Source organism: Salpingoeca rosetta (genome assembly GCF_000188695.1).
Source record: "Salpingoeca rosetta unplaced genomic scaffold supercont1.9, whole genome shotgun sequence".
NCBI classification, from domain to species: Eukaryota; class Choanoflagellata; order Craspedida; family Salpingoecidae; genus Salpingoeca; species Salpingoeca rosetta.
The window spans coordinates 101,563-129,558 of NW_004754925.1; the positions used below are offsets into that span (position 1 = coordinate 101,563).

The following is a 27,996-nucleotide window of genomic DNA, read 5'->3' on the forward strand; positions in this document are numbered from 1 at the left end:
ACACACACACACACACACACACACACACACACACACACATACACACACACACACACACACACACACACACATCGATTCAAGAGTCTCACACGCACTCCGCGGAGACAACGGCCCCTGTGTCAGCGTAAAGGTGCACAGGGCCTGGGCCGGCCTGGCTTGCAGCCGCCACAAGCACCACCTCGGTGTTGGACGCAGACACAATTGATACCGCATCCACGAACCGCAGTGAGGCGCGCGAGAGAGTGGAGCCACCACCAAGCAGATTGCTGCCCTCAATGTGCACAACCGTGCCGTACTGGCCAAACCCAGGCGACACGCTCGTGATGTTGCCCGGAGCAACGTACGAGAACGCGTTGGCCAGGGTGGTGCGCGCACCGTTGTCGCTCACCAGCACCACATCGCCGTTGGTGATGGCACCCGTGCTGGCGCCCGCCACCACCACCACATGGTCAGGCTCGTCTGCAATCACCACAGAGTCAACCTCCACACCGGCAAGGAAGGCTGTTGCAATGTAGCGCCCGCCAGCCTGCAGGTTGATGCCGGAGATGTTGACCAGCGTGCCAAAGTGGCCGCTGCTCGGCGACACACCATCAATGGTCGCCAACAACGCAAACGTCCAGCCATCCACAAGCTCCACATATGCGCCAGTCTCCGTCGTCACGCGGATGGTGCCTGTCGTTCCGGGCACGCCGCCGTCCTCAACACCGACAATAATCTGCGTGGAGTTGAAGCTCATGATGCGGGTCAGCACATCGCCAAAGCGCACCGCCGTCACGTTCATTGCGCCCTGCAGCAGGTTGCGTCCGCGGATCGTCACAGATGTGCCGACCTGGCCCTGCGGGGGATCCACGCTGTCCACAACACCGGGCTCAAGGAACGTCCAGCCGCCCGTCACTGCTGTGAAGGCGCCCGTGTCCGCAATCAGCGTCAGGTCAACCGTGCCAGCAACACCAGAACGCGGCGACTCCGCCACAACAACCGTGTCGCTTGCGGACAGCACCCGCAGTGAGGACGTGGAGTTGAACAGCACGCGCGAGATGTTGGAGCCGCCGCCCAGCAACGCCGTGCCCGTGATGGTTACCAGCGTTCCGAGCTGACCCATGGACGGGCTCACCAGCGTCACGTTTGCCGGCGTCAGGTACCTGAACGCCGTGCTGGCCGTGACCGTGGCGCCCGTGCTGCCAATCAGCACCACGTCGCCAGCGCTGGTGCCGGCAGAGGCCTCCGCTGACACCACCACCAGGGCGTCGCTCTCAGACAGCACCGTCGCCTCCACGCCAGCCAGCAGCACACGCTCGACAGCCGTGGAGTTGCCGCGCAGGCGCGTGCCGGAAATGGTCACCAGCGTTCCTTGCTGTCCAGTTGACGGCGACACGGACGACACGTTGCCTGCAGGCACGTAGCGCCACGCCTGCTCAAACACGGCGCGCGCGCCCGTGTCCGCCAGAATCTCAATGCTGCCGGCCACGGCGGTCGGCATGCCCGCTTGCGCCCGCACGACCAGCTGTGTGTCGGACTCGCTCACCACGTCCGCCTCCACACCAGACAGCAGCACCTGGTCGATGGCGTTGCCGCCACCGCGCAGGCCCGTGCCGGTGACGGTGACGAGGGTGCTGACCTGGCCCTCGGCCGGCGACACGCTCGTCAGCTCTGCGGGTGCCACATACTGCCAGAGCCCGTCCTGCAGGAACGTGCCCGCGTTGCCGTCAGCAAGGACAACCCGCGAGCCCGTGTCAGAGACAAGCACGACGTCGCCGGCCTGCTGCGTGGCGCTTGCCGCTGCAACCACCACCACGCGCGTGTTGTTTGCAGACAGGATCGACTGCACGGGAACGCCAGAGAGGGACACAGACGTGTAGTTGGTGCCGTACCCAAGCAGCTCGGTGCCGCTAATCGTGACAACCGTGCCGCTCTGGCCGCTGCCAGGCTCAACGAGGTCAATCGAGCCCGGCGGCTTGTATGTCCACACGTTGGAGCGCGACACCGTCTGCCCGTTGTCCATCGTCAGAACCACGTCGCCGCGTGTGTCCGCCGTCACCAGGTTCGCAGCCGCCTCCACAACAACCTCGCTGGAGGAGTTGGACACGATGCTGGCAACGGGTTGGCCGCCCAGGCGCGCCGACGCAACGCGGGACCCACCGGCAAGCAGTGCGAGGCCGCGGATTGTGACAACCGTGCCACGCATGCCGCTGTTCGGCTCCAGCTGCTGCACGCGGCTGAACGTCCACCCATTGCGCAGGCGAAGCGTCACGCCCGCCTGCGACACCAGCGTCACGTCGCCCTGCCCAGAGCCCGTGAGCACGGTCGCGTTGATGAACGTGTCGCTCACCACATCCACCAGCACGTTGGAGCCGGCCAGCTTGAGGGACGAGATGCCGGCTGACCCGCCAAGCATGTTCACGCCGCGAATCTCAACCACGGTTCCAGACTGGCCCGCGGGTGGAGAGATCGACAAGATGGCGCCATCCGCAAGGTAGGTGAACCCGCCAACCAGCTCGACAATGCTGCCCGTGTCAGACACCACGCTCACAGACACCGACGTGTTGAGGCCGGTGTCGGGAACGCGCACGCGCGCCTGGCTGCAGCTGGACGCCTCGATGGTCGAGTTGAACGTGTCAAACAGCACGTCCACAATCGAGCTGCCACCGCCGCACAAGGAGCCCGTAATGGTCACCAGCGCACCCGCACTGGCGCTCGCAGGCGTCACGGAATCAATGTTGCCGCGCGTCAGGTACGTGAAGGCATTCGCGTGTGTCACCACAGCGCCAGAGCCCATTTCCAGGCGCAGGCCAACCAGGACCTGTGGATCAGCATCACCCGCGGCCAGCACAACCCGGGTGTCGTTGGCTGAGAGGAGGGTGGCGTTTGTGCCGCCCAGGCTTGCGCGGGTCACGTTTGCACCGCCGGCAAGCAAGCCGGCGCCAAGCACCGTGACACGAGTGCCGCGCTGGCCAGAGGCTGGCGACACGCTGTCCACACGTGCAGGCTCAACATACTCCCAAGCAGACGTCGAGGTCACCTGCGCACCCGTGTCAGACTCAAGCACCACGTCGCCAACACCAGCGCTTGGGCTGGCAGCAGCAGCGACCACCACTTGATCGTCGCTCTCGCTCATCACGGTGGCTTCAAGCCCGCGCAGCGTCACCTTGGTCACGCGGGTGCCGTTTCCACGAAGCCCGACGCCGGTGATGGTCACTCGCGTGCCGCCCTGTCCAAAGGCAGGCGCGACGCTCGACACACTGCCAGATGCCAGCCGCAGCCATGCACCGGGCAGCGACACCGTTGCCCCCGTATCGGCCACAATCGCAACACCCACGGTGCCTGCAGTGCCATTGGCGCCGCGGGCAACAACCACGGTGGAGTTGCCGCTCACAACGGTGCCCGCATCGCCGCCAAACCTCACCTGCGTCGCCGAGGCACCGCCGCCAAGCAGGTTGGTGCCGCGAAGCGTGACATAGGTGCCCACCTGACCCACGCCGGGGTCAACAGAGGTGATGGCACCGGGTGCAATGTACGTCCAAGCCGCAGAGCGGGCCACAATCGCGCCACTGTCGGCCACGAGCGACACAGAGCCCGTCATGCCCACCGCAGACAACGCAGCCTTGAGCACCACCTGCGTGGCTGAGGACGACACCACCGCCGCCACAGGTATGTCAGCAAGCGTGGCGTTCACCACAGCTGTGCCATTCAGCAGACCAAACAGGTTGGAGCCCGTCACAGTCACGAGGGTGCCTGCCTGTCCAGTCGATGGCGACACGGTGCTGATGCTGCCGGCCTCAACATACGAGAACGTTGGTGTGCCGCGCGCAACTGCGCCCGTGTCGGCCGTCACCACCACCGTGCCTTGCGTGCCCTGCGTGCCCTGTGGGGCACGGAACACAATCGTTTCGTTGGAAGCGCTCTCAATCGAGTGCGCCTCTTGACCAGCCACGGTCAGCGAGGCAACGCCCGAGCCGCCACCAAGCAATTCCACGCCACTCACCGTCACGCGCGTGCCGTACTGGCCAGACGATGGCGCAAGGGCACTGATGCGCGGCCGACGCAGGTACGTGAACCTCGAAGTCAGGTTGTAGGTGGCCTCCGTGTCTGCAATGAGCTGGACCACAGCAGGGCCCTGTGCGTTGGCTGGGACAGCAAACGTCACCATCGAGTCGTTTGACGTCAGTACAGTGCCGTCGCGGCCATCCAGCAACACGCGGGTGATGTTGCTGCCGCCAGCGAGCAAGAGCGAACCTTGCAGCGTAACCCGGGTGCCTTCCTGCCCACTGGTGGGCGCAAGCGTGTCAATGGACGGGGAGTACGCGTACGAGAACGAGTTTGTCACGAACACGGTCGCACCAGTGTCGGAGACAAGTGTGATGTTCACTGGTCCTGGCGCATCGAGGCCAGGCAGAATCACAACAACAGTCGTCTCGCTGGACGAGAGGATTGTCGCTGCCTCGGATGCAAACAACGCTGTTGTTACAGCCGTACCGCCACCGAGCAGACCAGTGCCGTGAATGGTGACCCGTGCCCCCTGGATAGAGGGTGACGGAACCACAGACGTGACAGATCCAGATGCAAGCACCGTAAACTGATCGACGAGAGACGCCTCTGCAAGCGTGTCTGCGCGCAAGGCAAACGTAACGGAGCCGGTGGGAAGAGACGCAGGAAGCTCAAACACAACATGGGTGGCGTTGCGAGAGACAACCGACGTGGATACACCACCGCTCAGCAGCGTCACGGTGTTGGAGCCCAGTGTCAGGGAGCTGCCAAACAGCGTAACCAGCGTACCAGCAGCACCGCTCGACGGCGACACGCCCGTCACCTGGCCCTCGGCAAGCTGCTCCCACAGCCCAACGCCGCGCACAATGGCCCCGCTCACAGACTCAATCTCAACGTCGCCCGTGCCAACCGTGCCGTTCGACGCCCGCACCACAACCATGGTCGAGTTGGCGCTCACAACGCTCATCACAGCGCGGCCGCCAAGCCGCACAACAGCCGGCGACATCGCGCCGCCAAGCAGCCGCTCGCCAACAATCGTCACACGCGTCCCGCGCTGCCCGCTCGCTGGCATCAGCGTCGTCACAACGCCCGCGTCCGCATACGTAAAGTCGCCCGTCGCAACAGCCCGCGCTCCAGTGTCGCTCTCAACCACAACACGGCCTGCGCCAGCAACGCTCGCTGCTGCACGCGCCACTACATACGTGCTGTTGCCGCCAGCCTGCACCGCAGCATCCACGCCAGCAAGCACAACGCGCGAAACCGTGCTGCCGCCGCCAAACAGCCGCTGCCCACGGATCGTCACATACGTGCCCTCCTGGCCAGTCACAGGTGCAAAGCTGTCAATCGTGCTCGCCTCAACATACGTCCACACGCTGTCGCTGCTGTACGACGCACCCGTGTCCGCCGTCACCGTCACGCTGCCGTTCCCGGGACTGCCGCTCCCTGCAACTACAACGACGCTCGTGTCGTTGGCGCTCACAACGCTCTCCGCAGCTACCCCGGCCAGCGTCACGTTCGACACGCTGCTGCCGCCCGCAAGCAGACCGCTGCCAACAATCGTCACCCGCGTCCCAACCTGGCCGCTCGGCGGTGTGATGTCAGTGATGTTCGGTGACATGATGTACGTGAAGCCGCTTGTACGCCGAATCGTTGCACCGTTGGTTGCGGTGACAATTACGTCGCCTGTCGTCGGGTTGGCAGACGCCGCGCTCTGAACCACTACTGGCAGAGTTGGAGTGCCTGCACGAACAACCACCATGCTATTGCTTGCACTGATCACGCTCGCCGCGGTCATGAACAGCGTGACAGATGAAAGACCTTGTGCGCCGAGCAACAACTGGCTTCCAGTGATCGTGACAAGTGTGCCACCGATACCGCTCGTTGGTTCAATGCTGTGGATCTCGCCGAGTTGAACAAATGTAAAAGCGTTCCGATTGCGAATGGTTGCACCGTTGTCAGTGGAAATCACAACATCGCCGGTGCGGGCACTGCCACTTCCGGCCCGAACGACCACGAGGGTGTCGTTTTGGAAGGTGATGGTCGCTGTCACACCAGCAAGCGTCACAAAGTCGATGCTGTCAGCGCCAGCGAGCAAGGACGTGCCCTGGATGGTGATAAGGGTTCCGAGGGTGCCCGATGAAGGAGATACTGATGTAATGTTGGGTGCACTGACGTATGTCCACGCGTTCCCCGCAGTCCCAAAAGCACCCGTGTTGGCGGTGACGACGATGTCCCCGGCCGCACCAGCAACGCCGTCATTTGCGATGACCTTGATCAGCACGTCACTTTGGTACGTGATGTTCGCAGCAATACCATCGAGCGTCACGCTCGCCACAGATGAACCATAACCAAGAAGATTGTTGCCATAGATCAGCACTTCCGTGCCAGCAACACCACGCCCAGGATCAACACCCTCAACGTAACCAGGCGTGCCAAACGTCCACGCGTTGGTGCTGCTCACAATGATGCCCGTGTTGCCAACAACAACGACGTCGCCCGTCTTGGCCGTCGACGCATGCGCCGTCACGTTGATCTGGCTCTGCGACGCGCCAGTCACCGTCGCCGCAACCCCAGCCAGCGTCACGCTCATCACATTGTCCCCGTCGCCAAGCAGCCGCTCGCCCTCAATCACAACCCGCGTGCCGTCCTGGCCCACGCTCGGGCTCACGCTCGTGATGTTGCCAGGCTCCAGGTACGTAAACGCCCCGCTCGCAGTCACCGTCGCCCGCGTGTCAGACATCAGCACAACGTCCCCAGCGCCAGCCGTGCTCCGGCCGCCAGCAACAACAACGACAACCGTCGCGTTGGCGCTGTCAATCGACGTCACCTCAACGCCGGCAAGCGTCACGCTCGACACGTCGCTGCCGCCGCCAAGCAGGTTCGTCCCGCGGATCACAACAACAGACCCACGCTGCCCAGTCGCAGGCTCAACGCTGCTCACGCTGCCAGCCTCAATGTACGTCCAGCCATCAGCAAGCTCAACAAACGCCCCCGTGTCAGCCTCAATCCGCACACTGCCATTGCCAGCAGCACCGGGCGCAGCGTCAACAACAACAGACGTGTCGCTCTCGCTCACAACCGTGCCAACAGCAACGCCCGCAAGCGTCACAGTGCGCACGCTCGACCCGCCGCACAGCAGGTTCTGCCCGCTCAGCGTCACGCGCGTCCCTTCCTGCCCGCTCGCAGGCGACACAGTGTCGATGCTCGGGGGCGCAATGTACGTAAACGCCGTCCCACTCGACAGCACGCTCGTCGAGCCAGTGTCAGAGGTCGTCACAACCATCCCGCTCACCGCACTCGACTGCTGTCCTGCCTCAACAACAATCACCGTGTCGTTGCCGCTCACAACCTGTGCAGCTGCAACACCAGCGAGCGTCACGCCCTCAATGCTCGCGCCGCCGCTCAGCAGGTTGCTGCCGCTGATCGTCACAAGCGTCCCCGCAGAGCCCGTGCTCGGCTCCACGCTGCTGATGCTCCCGCGCGCAACATACTCAAACCCGAGCGAAAGCGACACCTCGGCGCCAGTGTCAGCAACAAGCAGCACGCTGCCGTTCGCACCAGCCGTGCCAAGCGCAGCCACAACAACTACCTCCGTGTCGCTGCCGCTCCCGCTCTCGTACGTCGCATCAACGCCAGCAAGCACAGCCCGCGCAATGTCCTGGCCGCCGCCCAGCAGCCGCGCACCTTGGATCGTCACGCGCGCATCCTTCTGCGCCTGCGCCGGAACAACGCTCGTAATCACGCCATCCTCAAGCTGCTCCCACGCGTTGCTCTTGCTCACAACAGCCCCCGTGTCAGCCACAATCTCAACGTCGCCAACACCGGCGCTCCCGCTCCGAGCAACAACAACCACCTCCGTCGACGTCCCAGACACAACCATCGCCGCAACGCCGCCAAGCCGCACAGTCGCAGCAGACGACCCGCCTCCAAGCAGGTTCGTCCCGTTGATCGTCACGCGCGTCCCAAACTGGCCAGACGCAGGCTGCACCTGGTCAATCGCGCCCGCGGCCACATACGTGAACCCGCCAGTCGCAATCACCTCCGCACCAGTGTTGGCCGTCAGAACAACGTCCCCAGCACCGGCGCTCCCAGCAGCCGCAACCACAACAACGCGCGTGTTGTTCCCGCTCACAATCGAAGCCACGCTCACGCCGCCCAGCGTCACAGACACAAGGCTCGACCCGCTCCCGAGCAGCCGTGTGCCCTCAATCACAACGCGCGTCCCCGCGTGTCCGCTGTCGGGGCTCACACTCGCAACAGCACCAGGCTCGCTGTAGTTGAACCCGCCAACCAGGCTCACAAACGCCCCGTTGGCAGACTGCACCACAACATCCCCAGACACCGCGCTCCCGTGCGCTGCCGCAACCACCACTACCTGCGTGTCGTTGAACGACACAATCTCGCGCACAGACACGCCAGCAAGCGTCACGTCCCGCAGCGTCGTCGCGCCGCCAAGCAGCGACACACCCGTCACCGTCACCCGCGTGCCACCCTGCCCAACACCAGGCGTTGCTCCGCTGATGCTTGCCTGTGCAACGTAGGTGAATGCGGCATCGGTTTCAACGATCGCACCCGTGTTTGATGTGATGGTGATGTTTACTGCGCCGACATCCGCGGACTCTGGTGCGACCACAACAACCTTCGTGTCTGTTCCAGAGATGACGGTGCCGCTTGTTGTGTTTCCAAACGTGACAGACTGCACGCTTGTGCCGTACCCGAGCAGGCGAGTGCCGGTGATGGTCACCGTGGTGTTTGCCTGCCCCTGCGCCGGGCTCACGCTGGTAATCGCTCCTGGTGGCCGGTACGTGAACCGCTGCACGTCGCTGTTGTCGAGGCCTGACCTTGAGAGGACGCTCTGCCCATTGTCTGTTGTCAGCTCCACCACGCCGGCCTGGTTAACAGTCACTGCCTGCGCGGCTGCGCGGACAACGACTTGCGTGTCGTTGGCCGAGACGATGGATGACGCGCGCACGCCGGCAAGGGTGACGGCGGTGATGCCAGCTCCATCAGCAAGAAGGTCCTGCCCAGCGATGGTGACGAATGTGCCTCCCTGGCCGCTGGTTGGCTGGATGGAGGAGATGACGGCATATGACCAGCCGTTTGTGGCCGTGACAGTCACGCCAATGTCTGAAGTCAGGCTGACATCGCCCACCCTGCGCGTGGAGGAGATAGGACCGCTGTTGGCCACCAGCGACACGTATGTTGAGTTTGCACTGATGACCGTGGCCGGGACGCCCGCAAGGGACGCAGCTGTGAGGCTGTTGCCGCCGCCAAGAAGTGAACGGCCACGAACCGTCACGGCCTGCCCGCCCTGGCCAACCCCCGGGCTGACCGACGAGATGAGCCCGGACGGGACATATGTGAACGCGTTCTGCAGGCGAACCGTGGAGCCCGTGTTGCCGACGAGCACCAGGTCGCCAACCACGGACGTGTTGAAGTCTGTGGTGCCAGCCGTGACGGTGACGAGGAAACAGCCCTCCTCCGAGTCGATGGTGGCGCTGATGTTTGCCAGGGTGACGGATGTGAGGTTCACAGAGCCAGCGCCGCACAGGTCAACACCACCAATGCGCACCTGAATGCCGCCCTGCCCGCGCTGGGGGTCGACGGCAAACACCTCACCGGGCTTGAGGTACGTGAACCCGTTGGTCTTTGAGGTGAAGGAGTTGGTGTTTGAGGTGAGCATGACGTCCACCGCTGTTTGCACCGCTGGGCCGTCGCCAGCGCGAACAACGACCGTTGTTGACGAAGCACTGACAATGGTCGCCTGCACGGTGCCCAGTTGCACGGAGGTGAGGTTGGTACCGCCAGCCAGGAGGTCAGTGCCTGTGATGGTGACATATGTACCTCCTTGGCCAGAGGAAGGAACCACAGACACGATGCTTCCACTCTGCTGGTACGAGAAGGCGTTTGCCAGGACGGTGCGGCCACCGTTTGACGCTGACACGACAACGTCGCCCGTGGTTGCGTTGCCAGACGGGTTCACGCCCGCGGTGACCGAGACCACAGTGTCGTTTTCGGACACGATGGTTGCAGCGATGCCAGCGAGCGTGACCGAGGAGACATTGACGCCGCCAGCACGCAGGGCCTCGCCGACGATTTGCACAGCGGTTCCGGACTGCCCAGAGGAAGGGCTGACGCTGAGAATCACCGATTGGTTGATGTACTGGAACTGCGCTGCGCTCTGCAGCAGGGAGCCTTCGCCGCCCGTGACGACAATGGGGCCAGCCTGGGTTGTACCCTCGCCAAGAGCAGCGACAATGCTGGACGCCGTGGCGCTGACCACAGAGGCTGCAACGCCGGCCACGGTCACCGACTGGGCGGTTGATGCGCCGCCCAGCAAGTTGGAGCCGACGATGGTGACGTGGGTTCCGGTCACGCCCATCTTTGGAGCAAAGTCGGTGATGTTGCCGGGGGCGAGGAACCGAAACATGTCCGTGCTCACCGTGCGCGCGCCGCTGTCGGCATCAATGGTGATGGTGACGTTGGACGCGGCGGATTGTGGCGCCACCAGTACCACCTGTGTGGATGTGAACGACTGCACGGTGGCGTTTGCGGTTCCGAAAAGGCCCGCGACGATGCTGGCGCCATTGCTCACCCCAAACAAGCTTGTGCCCGTCACGGTGACCAGGGTGCCCGCGGTGCCGGAGCTTGGGCTGATGCTGGAGATGGCGGAAGGTGCGTCGAACGTGAACGCGCCGGCAGTTGAGGTGGTGGTTGCGCCCGTGTCCGAGATGATGGCGATGGCCACGGCACCGGCGTTCATGACAGGGGCACGAGCAACGACAGAAGCGTTTGTCGCAGACAGGATGGCGAGCGCGTCCACGCCGCCAAACGTGACGTTCTGCACGGCAGAGCCGCCGCCAAAGAGGCCCGTGCCTGTGATGGTGATGCGGGTGCCGAGCTGACCCTGCGCGGGGCTGATGCCCGTGATGGCGCCCGGGGTGATGTAGGAGAACCCGTTCTCAAGCGTCACGGTGGCGCCGGTGTCTGCGGTGAGGACCACGTCGCCAGTGATGGCGGTTGTACGTGCGCCCGCACGCACGACGACCATGGAAGAGGTTTGCACCTCAATGGAATCGACTGCCACGCCGGCCAGCGTGACCGAGGCGAGGCTGGTGCCGTTGCCGAGGAGATGGGTGCCCGTGATGGTGACGCGCGTCTGCACCTGGCCAGAGTTTGGCGACACAAGGGAGATGTTCCCCTGCATGACGTAGGTGAACGCGTTGAGTGCGTCAATGTATGCGCCCGTGTCTGCCGTGAGCCGCACGTTGACGAGGCCCTCCACGGACGACTCGCCCACGGCCACGATGACGTGGGTGTTGTTCTGCGAGGAAATGGTGGCGGCGGTGCCATTGAAGGCGACGGCATCGACAGCGGCGCCGTACGACCGCAGGTTGGGGCCTGTGATGGTGACCAGCGTACCGACCTGTCCAAAGACGGGAGTGACGCTGGCGACGCTGCCGCGTGCACGGTAGGTAAACAGGTTCGATGCCTGCACCACGGCACCCGTGTCTGTGGTGAAGGCAACCTGGGCAGCCCCGAGGGCGGTGACGTTCGGGGTGACCAGCACAATCTGCGTGTTGCTGTCTGCGGTGGTGAGCATGGCGGGAATGCCGCCCACGGTGCCGGTGACAAAGGCGGTGCCGCCGGCGAGGAGGTTTGTGCCCGTGACTGTGACGCGCGTGGCAAAGGTTCCCTCTGCGGGCGTAACGTCAGTGATGTTGGGTGCCTCCACGTAGGTGAAGCCCGTCGTCTTTGAGACGAGGGCGCCAGTCGTGCCCGTGATGACCACGTCCCCGGCGCCGGCTGCCGCTGCTGTCGTTGCCTCGACCACGACCTGGGTGGCGTTGGCAGAGAGCACGGTGGCGGAGACGTCGGCGAGGGTGACAGAGGCAACGTCCGCGGCGCCGCCAAGCAGGCGCTGGCCGGAGATGGTGACGAGGGTGCCGGCCGCACCGCTGTCTGGGGAGACGCTCAGGATCTCGCCCACGGCGGTGTAGGTGAAGCCGAGGCCAAGGACAACGAGCGCCCCCGTGTTTGACTCGAGAATGACGTTGACGGGGCCCGTGGTGGCCATGTTGTTGTTGATGGATGCCACGACGCGGGTGGACGTCGCGTTGGTGACGGTGGCGTTGAGGGTGCCCACGCGCAGCTCTTGCAGGGCGGTGCCGTTGCCAAAGAGGTTTGTGCCCGTGACGGTGATGCGTGTGCCGTACTGTCCCGTGTTTGGCTGAACGGTGGAGATGTTCCCGGGCGCGGTCCACTGCCACACATCCTGGGCGGTGAGGGAGGCCTGCGTGTTTGCGACAATGGTGATGTCGCTGCCGGCGGTGAGGTTGCCTTCGTTGTCGCCGACACGCACGACAATCTGCGTGGGCGACTCTGACTCGATGGCGTGGTGGCTGACGCTGCCAAAGCGCACGGCCTGCACGGAGGAGCCGCCAGAGAGCAGGCGCTCGCCGGTGATGGTGACGCGGGTGCCAAACTGGCCATAGGGCGGGTTGACGGCCGTGACCACGCCCGGCTGCAGGTAGGTCCAGATGCGCTCGCGCAGGACAAAGCCGCCCGTGTCTGCAGTGAGACGCACGTTCTGCGCCATGGAGGCGGTGGCGTTCTGCACGCGCACGGTGACGCGCGTGCTTGTGGCGTTGAGGACCGTGGCGGCCGTGGAGCCGAAGAGCGCGGTGCTGATGGCCGCGCCGCCGGAGAGGAGGTTGTTGCCCTGAATAGTGACGACGGTGCCGACCTGGCCGCTGGACGGGGTGATGCTGAAGATGGCACCCTCCTCAACGTACGTGAAGCCAAAGGGGAGGGTGATGTCAGCGCCGCTCTCCGTGTGCAAGAGCACGGTGACAGGGCCGGCCTCGACAGAGGAGCCCGCCGTCACGATGACCTCGGCGTCGGTGGCAGACACGATGGTGGCGCGAATGTCACCGAGCAGCACGTACTGCAGCTGCGAGGGCGGGTTGCCCAGCAGCTCTGTGCCCTGGATGGTGACGCGCGTGCCGACCTGGCCCATGGCCGGTGTGACGCGGGTGATGTTGCCGTCCGGCTGGTAGCGGAAGGCGCCGGCCAGCGTGACAACGGCGCCCGTGTCCGTGTACAGCACAACGTCGCCCGTGGTGTTGGCGGACGGGTTTGGGTTCTGCCCAGCAACCAGGACGACGATGAAGTTGCGGTTGCCAATCAGAATCTGCGAGGCGTTGACGTTGGCCAGGGTGGCGCGCACGATGCGCGTGCCGCCGGCGAGGAGCGAGGAGCCCGTGACGGTGACCTCGCTGCCGGTGATGCCCACTGCGGGGCTGACGTCTGTGATGAGGGGCGGCCCGACGTAGGTGAAGCCGTTGGAGAGGAGGGCGTAGGTGCCGAGGTTGCTGAATACCTTGACATCGCCCGCGCCCGCGCCGGCAAAAGAGCCTGCGGTGATAACGACGCGCGTGCTGTTCTCGGACACGACTGTGGCCTGCACGCCGTTGAGGGTGACGTTGGTGACGGCCGTGCCGTTGGTGCGCAGGTTTGTGCCCGTTATGGTGATGCGCGTACCGAATGCGCCGCTGCTTGGCTGCACCTGGGCGATGACGCCGGGCTCCTGGTAGGTGAAGAGCGCGGTGCCGTTGATGCGCGCGCCCGTGCTGGCGGTGATAACAATGTCCTCGGGTGCCATGGAAGCGGCCTTGTGCCCAGCCTGCACCACCACCTGCGTGTTTGTGGCTGAGGTGACAGTGGCAGAGACGTTGCCGATGGTGACGCTGGAGAGGGTCATCGCGCCGCCGAGCAGGTTGGTGCCCGTGATGGTGACCGTCGTGCCAAGCACGCCCTGTGCAGGGGAGACGGCGGTGATGTTGCCAGGCTCAATGTACGTGAACATGCCCGCAGAGGAGACGATGGCGCCCGTGTCGGCGGTCAGGCGCACGGTGCCCATGGTCGCGGCACCCTCTGCAAGCTGCACGACGACTTGGATGTCCGTGGCCGAGAGGATGGATGCTGCGACGCCGGCAACGGTGGCAGACGCCAGCTGCGTGCCGCCGCCGATGAGGGAGGTACCCGAGAGCGTGACGTGCGTGCCGACCTGGCCACTGGACGGGCTGATGGTGGTGATGCTGCCCGGGAAGATGTAGAGGAAGCCGTCGGTGCGGGTGACCCGCGCGCCCGTGTCGGTGATCACGACGACGTCGCCCTCGCCGGGATCGTTGACGCCGGCGCGCACGATAATCTCCGTGTCTGACTGCGACTCGATGGTTGCGTTGATGCCATCAAGCATGACCTGGACGACGGTGCTGCCGCCGCCAAGGAGGTTGACGCCCGAGATGTTGACGCGGGTGCCGTGCTGGCCAAAGTAGGGGGTGACGGCGTTGATTTGCTGCGGCGGCAGGTAGGTGAAGTTGACGGCGGTGGAGGAGACGTTGTAGCCGTTGGTGCCGACAACGGTGGGGAATACGGTGCCGGCCGACGCGGAGCCCACGGTGGCGACAATCTGGGTTGCCGAACTGGAGACGACGGTGGCGGCGGCCGTACCGAGGAGGACGGAGCTGGCAGACATTGCGCCGGAGGTCATGCCAAACCCAGCCAGGGTGATGCGCGTGCCCGCCTGCCCCTGGCTTGGTGTGATGCTGGTGATGTTGGCAAAGGCAAACCCCTGTGCGCCAGACTGCACGATGCTGCCCGTCTCCGAGGTTGCCGTGTATTGGGCAAAGCCAACGCCGTCCGGGACCTGGATGACGACGAGGCTGTTCGTTGGCGTGCCCACGACGTTGGCAGTGACGTTGTGTGTGCCGAGGAAGTGGGACACGAACGTGGTGCCGTCGCCCATGAGGTTGGTGCCCGTGATGGAGATGGTCCGGGTGGGCTGGGCCGCTGCCGGGGTGATGGCTGCAACCGTTCCGTCCGCCAGCTTCTCAAAGGTGTCGCCGTACAGGGTGTACGACCCGTCGTCGGACTCGACGCGCACGACGGCCGCAGCGTTTGCGGAGCCGGCGCCGAGGCGGGCCACCACGTACGTGTCGTTCTGCATGACGATTTCGATGGCGGGAACGCTGTCGACGAGGACGGCGGTGACGGCGGTGCCTGTGAGGCCAAAGAAGCCCGTGCCCGTGATGGTGATGCGGGTGCCGTGCTGGCCGGCTGTGGGTGTCACGTTTGTGATGTTGCCCGGGGCAACATACGTGACGTTGACAGTTGACACGGCGAAGGCGCCCGTCTCTGCCATGACCCGCACGGGCCCGGTGTCCCCTTCCATACCGGCGCCGAGGCGAATGATGGCGGAGAAGGACCCCGACGACTCGACGGTGGCGTTGTTGCCCGCGACGAGCGCTGTTGTCAGCGCTGACGCAACACCATGGCGGGGAGGGAAGCGGCCCGTGATGGTGATGGCCGTGCCTTCCTGGCCCATGGTGGGGGACACCGTTGAAATCTCCAGGTTGTCTGGGTTGTAGCAGTAGGCGCCCACCTCAAAGGGGTTGAGGTTGCTCTTGTGGGTGTCGTTTGAGAAGCGCGTGATGACGGTGGATGCGTCTGAGAAGAGGACCACATCACCGCATGTCGGCACGTCTTCACCAGACGAGCGCACCACAACCTCAGTGGCTGCGGCGCTTACTACCGCGTGCACGCCACCTACAAACGGAAATGAGAGGGGGAGAGCGTGAAGTGAGAGGAGGGGGAATAAAGGAAGAGGGGTGAGCTGACAGAGGAAGGAAATGCGGCTTTCAGTGCGTTGGTGTGTCGGTTGTGTTGGAGTGTCGGTTGCGCTTGAAACAGCGGCCGCAGACACACGCTCACAAAGCGGGGGCAGTCCTAGTGCGTTCATCATTGATGCGTGCACACACACACGCGCGCGCTCATGTATGCGCACAACCAACAACCACACACACACACACATATGCGCACCATCGTTTGCGTCGTAAGTGGAGGCCATGGGGTCAGAAGGGGCGAGCGACACAAGCGTTGTGCTGCCCAATCCACAGCCAGTAATGGTAACATAAGTACCAAGCACACCGTCCTGTGTTATTCAAGTTGGTTTGTGTGTTGTGGCGAGTGGGGCATGTGAGTGTGTGTGAGTGTGAGAGTGTGAGAGTGTGTGTGAGAGAGTGAGAGAGTGAGAGTGTGAGAGTGTGAGAGTGTGAGAGAGTGAGTGTGTCTGTGTCTGTGTCTGTGTGTGTGGCGTGTGTGGCGTGTGTGTGGCGTGTTTGACGAGGCGACAGAGCTGGTCAATGCCGCAAGGCAGCATGGGCATGGTGGGTTTCCACAGGAAGAGTGTGTTGACATGCGATTCTCGACGAGCAAGCACACACACACACACACACACACACACACACACACACACACATACACACACACACATACACACACACACATACACACACACACAAACAAACGCGCGCACACACACGCACACGTACACACATACACACACACGCACGCGCATGCACGCACCTGTGGAGAGATGGTGGTAACGCTTGGGGGCACGCATTGGGCGCTGGACAATGGAGCCCAGCAAGTCAGAAGAACCAGCAGAAGCACAGCAGCCAGCGATCGAAGCTGTCGCGTGGCTGCGGCTACTGCTGATGTGGTGGCGCCATGCATGCCGCAGTTGTTGTTGTTGTTGTTGGAGTTGGAGTTGGTGCGACGGAGTCGCTGGGATTGGCAGCGGCAGCGAAGAGCTTGCCACGCCATGGTGTGCTGTGAGCTGCAACAAACAAGAAGGTCGCTGCAGTGGCTGGTTTACACGTGGTCGTGCACACACAGGGGTCAAGAAGGGGCGAGAAGAGGGTGCCAGGAGCACTCTTCGCCGCAGCCGGGAAAAGAGCGAAGACGGCAATCAGATGGGAAAGGAGTGCCAAGAATATAAAAGAGAGGGTTGTCTGAAAGGCTGCAAGGTTGGAAGCGGTGGTGAAAAGATGCTGGATGCAAAGAGAGGATACGCCAGCAACACAAACAACTGCCTGTGCGAGTGTTGTTGAGGCCTGTGTGTGTGTGTTGCTCTGATCAGAAAGGGCCTTGTCGCGCACTTGGACAGCTTGCGAGCACCCAAAGCAACCAAAGCAGGCCAAACAAGTGCCTTTGCACTTTTGCAGCTTGCTGAAGTGCCGGGTACTGCACCAAGGAACACAACAACAAAGCCAAGGTCGTGTTGTGGTGTGTGTGTGTGTGTGTTGGTTGAGCAGAGACGCAGCGCTGCCTCCTTGTTGCTTGCTTCTTGCTTGTTGTTGTGTTGTTTGCCGCTGTTGTGTGTGTTGTGTTGTTTGATTGGTGTTGGGATGATGCCTGCAAGCAAAGCAGAGCAGACGCAGCAGGCGGGCGAGGTTTTGTTTGGTTGTGTGTGTGTTTGCCTGGTTTCCTGCTGTGGGGTGGTGCATGCCACATTTTTTTATCCAAATGCATCATTCCGTGCATTTCAATTTACTTTTTTTTTACCACAGTGGGCAAACCGGGATAAACCACAGCGTGCAAGATGTTTGGCTGCGGTGGCTGCTGCTGGACACTGGCTGCAGTGGGCGCTGCTGTCCTTGTCGTGGTGAGCGTGCATATGTGTGTGTGTGTGTGTGTCTGCTGGACAACAAGATTCATTCCACCCTTTCATTCACTCACTCACTCACTCACTCACTCACTCACTCACTCACTCACTCACTCACTCACTCACTCACTCACTCACTCACTCACTCACTCACTCACTCACTCACTCACTCACTCACTCACTCACTCACTCACTCACTCACTCACTCACTCACTCACTCACTCACTCACTCACTCACTCACTCACTCACTCACTCACTCACTCACTCACTCACTCGCCGCCGCCTGTTCAGGTGAATTGGCTGTGGAACAAGATCACGGCGCCAGGGATCGACGCAAAAGACAAGCACGTGTTCATCACGGGAGGAACCACGGGCCTGGGGTTGGGCATCGCCATCAAGTTTGCCAAGGTATACCGAGCAACCAGGTTATTGTGTTCCCCCAAATCTCCCATTGAAGAGCCTTGTCTTGCACATGTTCAACTCCTATCTCACGCGTGGCACATGCTTGGAAAAGCGAACCAGAGAGACAACAACCAATACCAATGACATTCAACAAAATGCCAACCAGATTCAGTGTTCAGGCCAGTTGCTCACCCGCTGACACACACACACACACACATGCCACGACATGCTGGCGCACCTTGAAGCGTGGTGCACGCGTGACAATCGTGTCCAGATCACAGAAGAACGTGGATACGGGACTGAAGGCGATCCGTGACGCCGTGCCATCCGCCAAGGTGCTACAGTGTCACTGCGCCATCAGTTTTCGCCTGTGTTGATTATCGTTCCCTGACTGTTCCTCACACGCGCACACGTGTCTGCTGTCACCATTCACTCACTCACTCACTCACTCACTCACTCACTCACTCACTCACTCACTCACGCACATACTCACTCACATACTCTCACTCACTCACTCACAAACTCATTCACATACTCACTCACATACTCTCACTCACATCGCAGGCACAAGGGTTTCCCTGTGATGTGACAAACGAGAAGCAAATGAACGAGGCCGTGCAACAAGCGGACGAGCAGTTTGGGTACGTTGGTTTGACGACTGCCGACCTCCCTTTCCTGCGCTCATGTCTGTGCCCTTGTGCGTGCTCGTTTGTTTCTCATTGCGTTTTGTTCCTCTCATGGTTGCACGGATGTATGCACGCTGCACCGCCGCATCACACCGCCAAGCCCCGTCAAGTACCTCATCTGCTCTGCTGGCCTCGCCAAGCCGGGCTACTTCCTGGAGACACCCACCAGCGTTTACCGCCAGCAGATGGACCTCAACTACTTTGGCTGCCTTCACGCAGCAAAGGTGCGGTGTGTATGTGTCTGTATGTGTGCGTGTCTGTGTGTGTGTGTCTGTGTGTGTGTGTGTGTCTGTGTGTGTGTGTCTGTGTATCTGTGTGGGTGGGTGGGTGTGGTGTACCTCTCTCTTTTCACCTCTCATCGCCTCTCATTTCGCCCCTCTTTTCGCCTCGCTTTTGGCGAGCACTGTGCTTTCCTCACATAACACGAGTGCTATACTGTGTGCCTTGTCTCCTCCCCCCCCCCCTTCTCCTTGCCTCCCTGATCCACGTAGGCAGCAGTGCCGAGCATGAAGAAGAGCGGTGGCGGTACGGTGGTGTTTGTCAGCTCGGCTGTCGTGTTTGCAGGCATGGTTGGCTACTCCCAGTACGCTCCTTCCAAGTACGCCCTTCGTGGCCTCACCGACTGCCTCCGCAACGAACTCCTGGTCTGCGTGTCTGCCTGTGTCGTGTCTGTGTCTGTGTGTTTGTCGGTGTCGGTGTCTGTGTCGGTGTGTCTGTGTCTGTGTCGGTGTCTGTGTCTGTGTGTGTGTGTGTGTCTGTGTCAGGCAGTTGTTCGCCTGTATGCGTTCTGTTGTCAACCTTTCTGCCCGTCTTTCTTGCTGCATTCTCACACCCACCCAATTGCGTGCCTTCTCCCCCTCCCATCTACCTTGTCGAGTGTGGCCACAGCCATACAACATTCGCGTTGTTGGGTACTATCCCTCCAACATGGACACGCCTGGTTTCGAGGAGGAAACGCGCACAAAGCCCGTTGAGACACAGGTCAGCCTTGCCAGCGCGGATGTTGATTTGTCTGTCTGTGTGTGTATGTGTGTGTGTCTGCCTCTGTGTGTGTGTGTGTCTGTCTGTTTGTCTGTCTGGTGCTGTTTGTCTGTTTGTGTTTGTGTGCGCGCGTCTGTCTGCCTCTGTCTGTTTGTCTGTCTGGTGCTGTTTGTCTGTTTGTGTTTGTTGCTGGCGATGCCGGGTATTGTTCGCTGTGTCACACTTCCTTCCACATGCACCTGCATGTAGGAGATTGAGGGCCAGGCAAGCCTAATCACCGCAGATGTTGCAGCTGAACACCTCATGACAGGTCAGCCATGAGCCGCCACGGGTTTCCCGTCCCCATGCTGTCTGCTCGTCTGCCCTGCACACACACACACACACACACACATACACACACACACACACACACACACACACACATATATCACCTCAGGCCTGGCCAACGGCAGCTACTCCATCACCAACGAGCTCATGACCGAGCTCGCCCGCATCGTAAGTCCGATGCTTCCACCTGCACCTGCGTGTGCGTGTGTATGCGAGTGTGTCGGAACGTGCAGCTATCTGCCCTTGTCTCATGTGCGCGTGTGTATGCGTGTGTGTATGCGTGTGGGTGTGTGGGTGTGGGGTTGTCATTAGGGGACCGTGGGCGTTGCGCCGCGGGAGAACTCCATGTTGGAGCTGCTTGTTATCCCGCTGCTCGTTCCCATTGGCAAAATCTTCGGCCTCATCATGGACCACACCGCACGCAAGGTGTGTGTGTGTGTGTGTGCGTGTATGTGTGTGTGTCTGTCTGTCTGTCTGTCTGTGTCTGTGTGTGTATGTGTGTGGCTGGCTGTCTGTCTGTCTGTCTGTGTCTGTGGCTGTGTGTTCCCCATCTGTCTTGTCGGCTCCCATCTGTCTACGTTCGTGTCTGTCTGTGCCTGTGTGTTTCTCCCCTCATTTGGGCGTGGAACGATTGTGCTGCCCATCAAGCCCTGTTTGAATCCTTCGCCCCCCCCCACCTCCATCTCCAACCAACGCCATGTGTGCATCTTGTGTGCTCCCAACACACATTTCAGGGACCTGGCACCTCCAAGAAGACAAAATGATTCAATCCTGTCATGCCACCTGTGCTTGTGCTTGTGCTGTTGCTGTGTTGCCCTTACCCTCTCTTCTTTCTTCGCTGTGTTGCTTGCCGCATATGTCTTCTTCCTGCACCTCCACCACTACCATGCCATGCCATGCTGCGTGCGTGCGTGCGTGCACACCGACTGTCCGATGCTGATGAACGCATGTATCAATGAATGAAATGAATGAAAGCGTGCATGGAGCAAACAGCACGTGGGAGAAGTGATGTGCCATGATGATTCATCAATCCAGCAAGAAGCACCAACCACCAACGCGAAACACCACCACACCACAACACCTCAACCTTGCAACCTCAGCTTGGCTGCCTGCCTGGTCGCGATGAGCCTTGTGGTGTCCTGGCCGGACCGAAAGCGATGGCTGTTCTTCACGTTTGTGTCACTGCAGATCCTTGCCATCATCGGCATCACGGCGGCGGTGATTGACCAGCACGATAAGGCGAGCGGCAATGCCACGTTGGCGTACGCCATCTCCTTGCTGCTCACCTCCGTGGCCATGTGGTACTTTGTGGCCAACGGCATCTTCTTCGAGCAGAAGTGGCGCATCATCTTCTTCCTGGTGGCCGCGGTCCTCGTCTTCGCCTACGCCCTGTACAGGTATCTGCGCGGCAGGGACGACGAGGATGTTGGGGAGAGCAAAGACGAGCTGCTGGCGCGCCTCATCATCTCGGGCGTGTGCCTCCCCATCGACTTTGTGGGCTCGTACTTCATCCTCACGGACATGGATTGGCTGGCGTGGCACATCGCCGGCTGCGACGAGGAGCGCATGCAAGCGTTCCACTGGCTGTCGCGCTTCCGCTCCTTCTTGGACCTGGACTTTATGGTGGCCATCACCCTGGTGGTGCTGGCCGCGTTCTCGCACACGCTCACGGAGCCCCAGCTTGGCCTGGCCATCTCCGGGCTGGTCATCTCGCTGGCGTGGATTGTGGTCGGCACCGCGGGCGCTCGCCGCGAGAACACCGTGTTCATGGTCGTCTTCTATGCCCTCTCCACGCTGGAGCCCACCTTCATCGTGTACAAGTTTGTCGAGTTTGCCAACAACTGGGACCACTACAAGCACAAGGATACCACCAACCCGGTCATCTTCCTGGGCTGTGTCGCCATCCTGTTGCGTGCCGTTGTTGTTGCACTAGCCGTCAAGGTGCACCGCAACTTCAACCTCGGCCTCAAGCAAGCGCTCCTCAGCGCCGGCGACTCATCATCTGGCCAGCACTACAGATCCATCTGAGGGCGTGTCTGTCTGTGTCTGTATCTGTGTGTGTGTGTGTGTGTGTGTGTGTGTGTGTGCGGTGTGTGTGTGTGTGTGTGTGTGTCTGTCTGTCTGTCTGTCTGTCTGTCTGTCTGTCTGTCTGTCTGTGTCTGCACATGCTCGTGGTGTGTGCCTTGTGCTTCTGTCTTGCTTCTTTCCTTCCTCCCCCCACGCCCACGTATATCTCTAGCTCTATCTGTGCTTCTGCGCCCCCTGTGTTCAAGGTCCTTGTCGCTGTGCGCATGCCGCAACAACCCGCACGCTGTGTTGCTTCTTTGCTTCTCTGTGGGTGTGTACTCCGTGCTCCATGGGCTCGCTCCGTATGTGGTACTCAGACACCAACGATCCCCCTTTTCCCCCTTTCGCCTGTACGACCGCCCTGCATGCCTCTTAGGACGCACTGTTACATTACACCACGTACACACGAACAGCACCACAGCAGCCGCCGTCGCCATCATCATAGTTGACGAGTGAGAGAAGGCCAAGAAAGGCAGGAAGGACCATCCCATAACCACACACAGCAAACGCACACAAGGGGAGGATGATTTGGGGAAAGCAGGCACTGGCTGTGCACAGGGTGTCGCACGCGATGATGGTGCGGACCACGGCCACTGTGCGCACCATGAGCTGGTGGCATCGCTTCTTCGGTGGCGAGGAGGCCCTGCAAGAGCGAAAGCGCAAGGTGTGTGTGTGTGTGTGTGTGTGTGTGTGTGTGTGTGTGTGTGTGTGTGCGTGTCTGTGTCTGTGTCTGTGTCTGTGTCTGTGTCTGTGTCTGTGTCTGTGTGTGTGTGTCTGTCTGTGTCTGTCTGTGTCTGTGTGTCTGTGTGTCTGTGTGTCTGTGTGTGTGCGTGTCTGAGTGTCTGTGTGTGTCTGTCTGTGTGTCTGTCTGTGTGTGTGTGTGTCTGTGTGTCTGTGTGTCTGTGTCTGTCTGTGTCTGTGTGTCTGTGTGTGTCTGTGTCTGTGTGTCTGTCTGTCTGTACCTCTGTTTGTGTGTGTGTGTGTGTGTGTGTGTCTCACTGCCCGCCTGTCTGTGCCTCCCTTGTCGCTGATTGTCCAACCCCTTCTGCACGCATCGTACCCCGAACCATCTCTTCCCCCCGCCCCACCAGAACATGGAGAAGCGACAGGCGATCATCAGCCAGTTCAAGACCATCAGCCCTCTGCAGGAGTTCAAGCAGAACCGCGGCAAACGGCACGAGGCCCCAACAACGCTCGCCATGGTATGTGTACAAGCGTGTGTTTTGGGGGGGTGTCTCTGTCTCTGTCTCTCTATCTCTCTGTCTCTATGTCTCTGTCTCTATAACTCTCCGTCACTCTGTCTCTCTCCTTTCTCGCTTTCTGTCTCCGTGTGCCCGTTGCTCTATCTTCGTCTCACTCCTTGTGCCTGATACAGGCGGCCGAGGCACCGTTGTTCCCACATGTCAAGGGAACAAGTGTTGCAGGGTCGCCCGTCGCTCTGCCTCCTGCAAACCCAGCTGCCATCACAGCAGTCCTCATCTTCTTCCGTGAGATCAGCAAGGTGTGTCTGTCTGTCTGTCTGTGTGTGTGTGTGTGTCTGTCTGTGTCTGTGTCTGTGTCTGTGCGTGCGCCTTGGTAACACGCGTGCAGGAGTGCATGTGTGTGCGAAGGTTCAGTTGCCCCAATCACTGCCCTCACAAGCAATGTGGTGCGATGCCAACACGCAGCCCATGGTGAATGCTTATGAGACGGCGCTGCAGGAGGCTGCCCAGGCGTCACATGCAGACCTGGACACGTTCACGGTGCGTCACCCATCAGCCCATTACGCACACTCTACCCGCAACAATTACCACTTGCTCCCCTGATCTCAACACCACCGCGTGGCTCACACTGTGCGCGGTGCACCACCCTCTCTGTCTGCCTGCTGCACTTGCTCAACACGGGTACAATGCAGCTTCTTCCGCTGGAGGGCCGCCTTCAGTCACTGTTCTCCTCCTCCGTATCCGCGGCAATGGCCAAGCAGTACCCGCCAGAGAACCACGTACGCCTATGTCTGTGTATGCCTCTGTGTGTGTGTGTGTGTGTGTGTGTGTGTGTGTGTGTGTGTGTGTGTGTGTGAGCGCGTTCGTGTGTATGCATTGCTCGTTACTCACATATGTGTCCATGCAACTTTGCTGTGCGAACAGGACCATGTATGCATTGTGAAGGACAACGTTGACAGCATCAAAGACGAGCTTTCGGTAGCGGATGACTCTGTGTGTGCGTGTGTGTGTGTGCTGTGTGCGCGCCTGAACATGTGTCTCGTCTCTGAGCACGGTGCGCATCATGCCCTCACCTTGCCATTCGCTTCCTTTATACAGCTTTTTTCGCCTTACACGTGCTTCTGCTTCATCCTCGATCCACGCGGGCGCATTCGATGGCGGGTACGACATGTGTCTGTCTGTCTGTCTGTCTGTCTGTCTGTCTGTGTGCATGTGTGTGTGTGTATATATCCGTGTGTGTCTCGCTTCTGTGCGCAACTTTGCTTTGCTTCTGTGCATGCCTTTGTATCTGCCCATTGACCTCCACTCCACCCCACTTGACTTCCAACGCTACCCCTCGCTTCTCGTCCCACAGGCCCACGGCCACCCCTCTGCTGCGGAGATTGCGACCATCGCGGACGTGGTGGTGCCGGGCCTGCAGCGCGAGGCCAAAGCAGCGGCGCTGCGCAGGAGTGTTGGTAACAGCAGCAGCAGCAGCGGTGGTGGTGGTGGTGGTCAGGTGAAGGATAGGGGACCTACGAGGAGACCCACAGGAAGCAGCTGATAATGAGCAGGGCGGTGATTGTTGTGGTTCTTGCTGTGGCGGTGATTGGTGGCGGCTAGCGCTGGTGCTGACGTTGTGGTGTGTGTGTGTGTGTGGGTGCTGAATTGAAGACTTTTGCTCTCTTGCTTGCAATTTCGCTGTCTACTGTGAATTCCACGCCGCATATTAGGACCACAAACCAGCGGAAACCAAAACAAAACCAGAGAGGAATAAACACTTAAACACGTGTACATGAAAAGCTTGTGACGACAGAGTGTCCTGTGTGTGTGTGTGTGTCAGAGACCAGTTATTGCGGTGGCGCCAAGTATGGTTCTGCCATCTTTCCAAGCCCATCGACAAACGCCTGAACGATGCACAACAAAGAGCACAAGCACATGTAAGCGTGTGTGAGCGACAAGAGAGGGTGCAAAGTCATATGTTTGCATACTGAGTGCAAATGATCACATCGATGTGTGAACAGCCAGTGGCACCTCGACATCGGCGGTGGAGCTTGATGTAAAGGCGAGTGGAAGGTGCTCGCTCACAGGCTTGCGGTCTGAAGGAAATCAAGATGCGGACAACGATGTGGTGTGAGCAAGGGCTAACGTTTGCAGCGTTGTGGGGCAGACAACATGTGTATTTATGTACGCAAACAAAGACACGTGCAAGCACGGACGCACACACACACACACACACACACACACACACACACACACACACACACACACACACACACACACACACACACACACACACACACACACACACACACACGACGACGGGGGCCAAATAAAAACGCAGCACACACACCATACACACGGGCAATTGCGGGGATGCTTCACCTTGGAAGAATTTGCCGTTGTGCTGGTCGGGGATATTGGGGGCTAGGGCGAGCCAGATGATGGTGTCTGCGCCCTCGTGCACGTCCCGGAGGTTGTCTGGTGCACGCACGTATGACAGGCAGTGGTGGTGGTGGGAGTGGAGGTGGTGGTGTGAGCACTGGATGGCAAAGGGTTGTGCTTCAACATAAGGCGCACGGACGCAGGAATGGGGGGGGGGACAAGCAGTCGGGAGAAGAAAGCGATCTTCACACAGGATTGCATTAACACGAAACACAACGTAGCACAACCACACACACACACACATACACACAAACAAACAAACAAACAAACAAGCAAACAAACAACCAACCAAACAAACAAACAAACAAACAAACAAACAAACAACCAACCAAACAAACAAACAAACAAACAAACAACCAAACAAACAAACAAACAAACAACACAACACAACACAACACAACACAACACAACACAACACAACACAACACAACCTTTCATGCGCTGGTAAAAGTCTGGAAGGGCGTCGCGAACAGCGGGGGTGTCTGCCCATCCAGGATGCATGCTGTAGGAGCGCAGCCACGGGTTCTGCTCTGCCCACACGTGCGACAACACAACCTGCTGGCGCTGTGGGCAGTGGTGGTGGTGGTGGTGGGGCGAGGATTGGGGATGGAAAGGAATGGAACATGGTGGCGCCTGACAATGCGCACGCACACACACACACAACACAACACAATACGCGTACACAACAACAAAAAACACACACTACAACACACACGCACATACACACCGAAACACAACACAACAGCAGTGCAACAGCAGCACCTTCTGCTGGGAGTACGCGTCCACGCCATCAAACGCAGCGTCCTCAAGCTGAGGGTCGCGCGCATTCAATTTGTGCAGCAGCATCCCGCCAGATGACACGTTGATCTGCGACACCAGCACAGACAGTTGTGCATATGTGTGTGTGTGTGTTTGTGTGGCTGGCAGTGAGTATTATGCGGGCGGCTCGCGAGGATTAATGGCCAGCCAAGATTCCAAACGCTACACTCCATGCACAATTCGCTCTCAATACAATCACACACACACACATGTTCGCACACGAACCACGCGAGGGTCACTTGATTGCTTGAGGAGGGGCAGAAGAAGCGTCGTCAGCAGGTATGGCGCTGACAGCCAACAAAGCAGCCGCAGGAGACCGCATCCAGTGTTCAGAATGCACGAGAAATTCAGGGTGAGGTGAGGAGGCATTGCAGCGTACAGTCGCAAGCAAACGCACACGCAGAAGCAATGCATCTGCTCATCGCTGCAGCTACACACACACACGCACACGCACACACAGCCCGACACGCAGCCCCACAGCCAGCAGCACACAGTCACATGTACCGAGGGTGTTGACGGCAAAGTTGGTTTCAAAGCCGTCTGCGGTTTGAATGCGCTTGTGGATCATGCAGCCTGCGTTGTTGATGAGCACATCCAGCTTGTGTCCAGACGCCACAAAGTTGTGCGCAAACTCCGACACCGCCCGTGTGTTTGCCATGTCCACAATATGCACGTGCAAACTCTGCATTGTACAGCACAAAGGGCGTGGAGCCATGAGAGCGAGCGAGGCGGCACAGCACGAAAACATGCACAGACGAGGAAGCACACGAGTGGCGTGGGCGGCGGTGGTGGTGGTATCATCAGCTCGCCGAACCGCTTGCGTACCGAGCTTGATGCTTCCTGCTCAATCTCCTGCTTTGCTTGGTGTGCGCGCTCTTCATTGCGGCAGACCATGTGCACGGTTGCCCCGCGCTTGGCAAATTCGAGGGCGCATTCTTTGCCCAGCCCGCTGTTCGCGCCAGTGATCATAAAGTGCGTGCTGTGTACGAATGTACGAATGTGTGTGTGTGTGTGTGTGTGTGTGTGTGTGTGTGTGTGTGTGTGTGTGTGTGTGTGTGTGTGTGTGTGTGTGCGTGTGTGCAGGAAGAGTGGGTGAGTGTACAAGTACACGCGTCCATGTGTGAAGGTGCGCGTGTGCGTGTGTATGACGAGTGAGTGCGTTGTGTGCGTACATTGTGTGCGTACACTGCGTGCGTACACTGCGTGTGCGCATGTACGTGGAAGGAGGCACATGGACGGCGTGACCAAATCAACAACAATGGCTCACGCTTCTGGGCCGGGACTGACTTTGATGCGTCCACGTCCAAGTCGCCAGGCTGGAAGTGTTTGGCAGCGTTCAAGAACCCAGACTTGGTGTACTGCGAGCGGCCTCGCATGTACCACACAACCTGACGATACAGCGACGGCATGGCGATGCTCCGAGTGCTCTGTCTCTCTACGTGTGTGATGAAGAGTGGAAGAGTGAGTGAGAGCAGGAGGAGGATAAGGTAGCGTCGAATGTTGGTGGTGCTGACTGAGCGATGATGAGACGACGATCTCAGGGGGAGAGCGGCGAGAGAGAGGTGTGTGTGTGTGTGTGTGTGTGTGTGTGTG

General features: G+C 60.3%; 5 protein-coding genes across 5 annotated transcripts; 3 read left to right on the forward strand and 2 right to left on the reverse strand.

Annotated features, from left to right (window-relative positions):
* Positions 1-85: 85 nt before the first annotated feature.
* PTSG_03923 (uncharacterized protein) lies at positions 86-15,895 on the reverse strand (the record flags this gene model as incomplete). Its single annotated transcript, XM_004994762.1, has 2 exons — positions 86-15,594; positions 15,868-15,895. 2 exons carry the CDS (start codon positions 15,893-15,895, stop codon positions 86-88), a joined length of 15,537 nt encoding a protein of 5,178 aa, XP_004994819.1.
* Positions 15,896-17,364: 1,469 nt separating this feature from the next.
* On the forward strand, positions 17,365-20,870 carry PTSG_03924 (uncharacterized protein). The gene is made up of 11 exons (XM_004994763.1): positions 17,365-17,494; positions 17,787-17,903; positions 18,143-18,232; positions 18,462-18,538; positions 18,684-18,807; positions 19,075-19,227; positions 19,472-19,564; positions 19,814-19,874; positions 20,001-20,059; positions 20,204-20,317; positions 20,626-20,870. Exons 1-11 carry the CDS (start codon positions 17,432-17,434, stop codon positions 20,653-20,655), a joined length of 981 nt encoding a protein of 326 aa, XP_004994820.1. The 5' UTR covers positions 17,365-17,431; the 3' UTR covers positions 20,656-20,870.
* Positions 20,871-20,925: 55 nt separating this feature from the next.
* On the forward strand, positions 20,926-22,025 carry PTSG_03925 (uncharacterized protein). The gene has a single exon (XM_004994764.1). The coding sequence runs from the start codon at positions 21,014-21,016 to the stop codon at positions 21,917-21,919; it is 906 nt and encodes a 301-aa protein (XP_004994821.1). The 5' UTR covers positions 20,926-21,013; the 3' UTR covers positions 21,920-22,025.
* A 433-nt stretch (positions 22,026-22,458) lies between these two features.
* PTSG_03926 (uncharacterized protein) lies at positions 22,459-24,931 on the forward strand. The gene is made up of 8 exons (XM_004994765.1): positions 22,459-22,622; positions 23,050-23,160; positions 23,334-23,459; positions 23,626-23,700; positions 23,853-23,939; positions 24,085-24,138; positions 24,259-24,321; positions 24,515-24,931. Exons 1-8 carry the CDS (start codon positions 22,482-22,484, stop codon positions 24,701-24,703), a joined length of 846 nt encoding a protein of 281 aa, XP_004994822.1. The 5' UTR covers positions 22,459-22,481; the 3' UTR covers positions 24,704-24,931.
* On the reverse strand, positions 24,830-27,991 carry PTSG_03927 (dehydrogenase/reductase SDR family member 12). Its single transcript, XM_004994766.1, has 9 exons — positions 27,691-27,991; positions 27,229-27,382; positions 26,908-27,085; positions 26,629-26,690; positions 26,347-26,451; positions 26,016-26,148; positions 25,525-25,620; positions 25,174-25,238; positions 24,830-25,046 (listed from the first exon to the last, which is right to left on the reverse strand). Exons 1-9 carry the CDS (start codon positions 27,810-27,812, stop codon positions 24,990-24,992), a joined length of 972 nt encoding a protein of 323 aa, XP_004994823.1. The 5' UTR covers positions 27,813-27,991; the 3' UTR covers positions 24,830-24,989.
* Between the last annotated feature and the right edge of the window lie 5 nt (positions 27,992-27,996).

Excerpts from the sequence above, each read along its gene's own strand:
- PTSG_03924 (XM_004994763.1), top strand. The coding sequence starts at position 17,432 with ATGTTTGGCTGCGGTGGCTGCTGCTGGACACTGGCTGCAGTGGGCGCT. Across the intron at positions 18,539-18,683 it reads CAAGCGGACGAGCAGTTTGG|CCCCGTCAAGTACCTCATCT; the intron begins GTACGTTGGTTT and ends CACACCGCCAAG. Across the intron at positions 19,565-19,813 it reads CAAAGCCCGTTGAGACACAG|GAGATTGAGGGCCAGGCAAG; the intron begins GTCAGCCTTGCC and ends ACCTGCATGTAG.
- PTSG_03925 (XM_004994764.1), top strand. The coding sequence starts at position 21,014 with ATGAGCCTTGTGGTGTCCTGGCCGGACCGAAAGCGATGGCTGTTCTTC.
- PTSG_03926 (XM_004994765.1), top strand. The coding sequence starts at position 22,482 with ATGATTTGGGGAAAGCAGGCACTGGCTGTGCACAGGGTGTCGCACGCG. Across the intron at positions 23,161-23,333 it reads CCCCAACAACGCTCGCCATG|GCGGCCGAGGCACCGTTGTT; the intron begins GTATGTGTACAA and ends TGCCTGATACAG. Across the intron at positions 23,460-23,625 it reads TCTTCCGTGAGATCAGCAAG|CCCATGGTGAATGCTTATGA; the intron begins GTGTGTCTGTCT and ends GCCAACACGCAG.
- PTSG_03927 (XM_004994766.1), bottom strand. The coding sequence starts at position 27,812 with ATGCCGTCGCTGTATCGTCAGGTTGTGTGGTACATGCGAGGCCGCTCG. Across the intron at positions 26,452-26,628 it reads AATCAAGTGACCCTCGCGTG|ATCAACGTGTCATCTGGCGG; the intron begins GTTCGTGTGCGA and ends CTGGTGTCGCAG. Across the intron at positions 25,621-26,015 it reads CTTTTACCAGCGCATGAAAG|ACAACCTCCGGGACGTGCAC; the intron begins GTTGTGTTGTGT and ends TGCGTGCACCAG.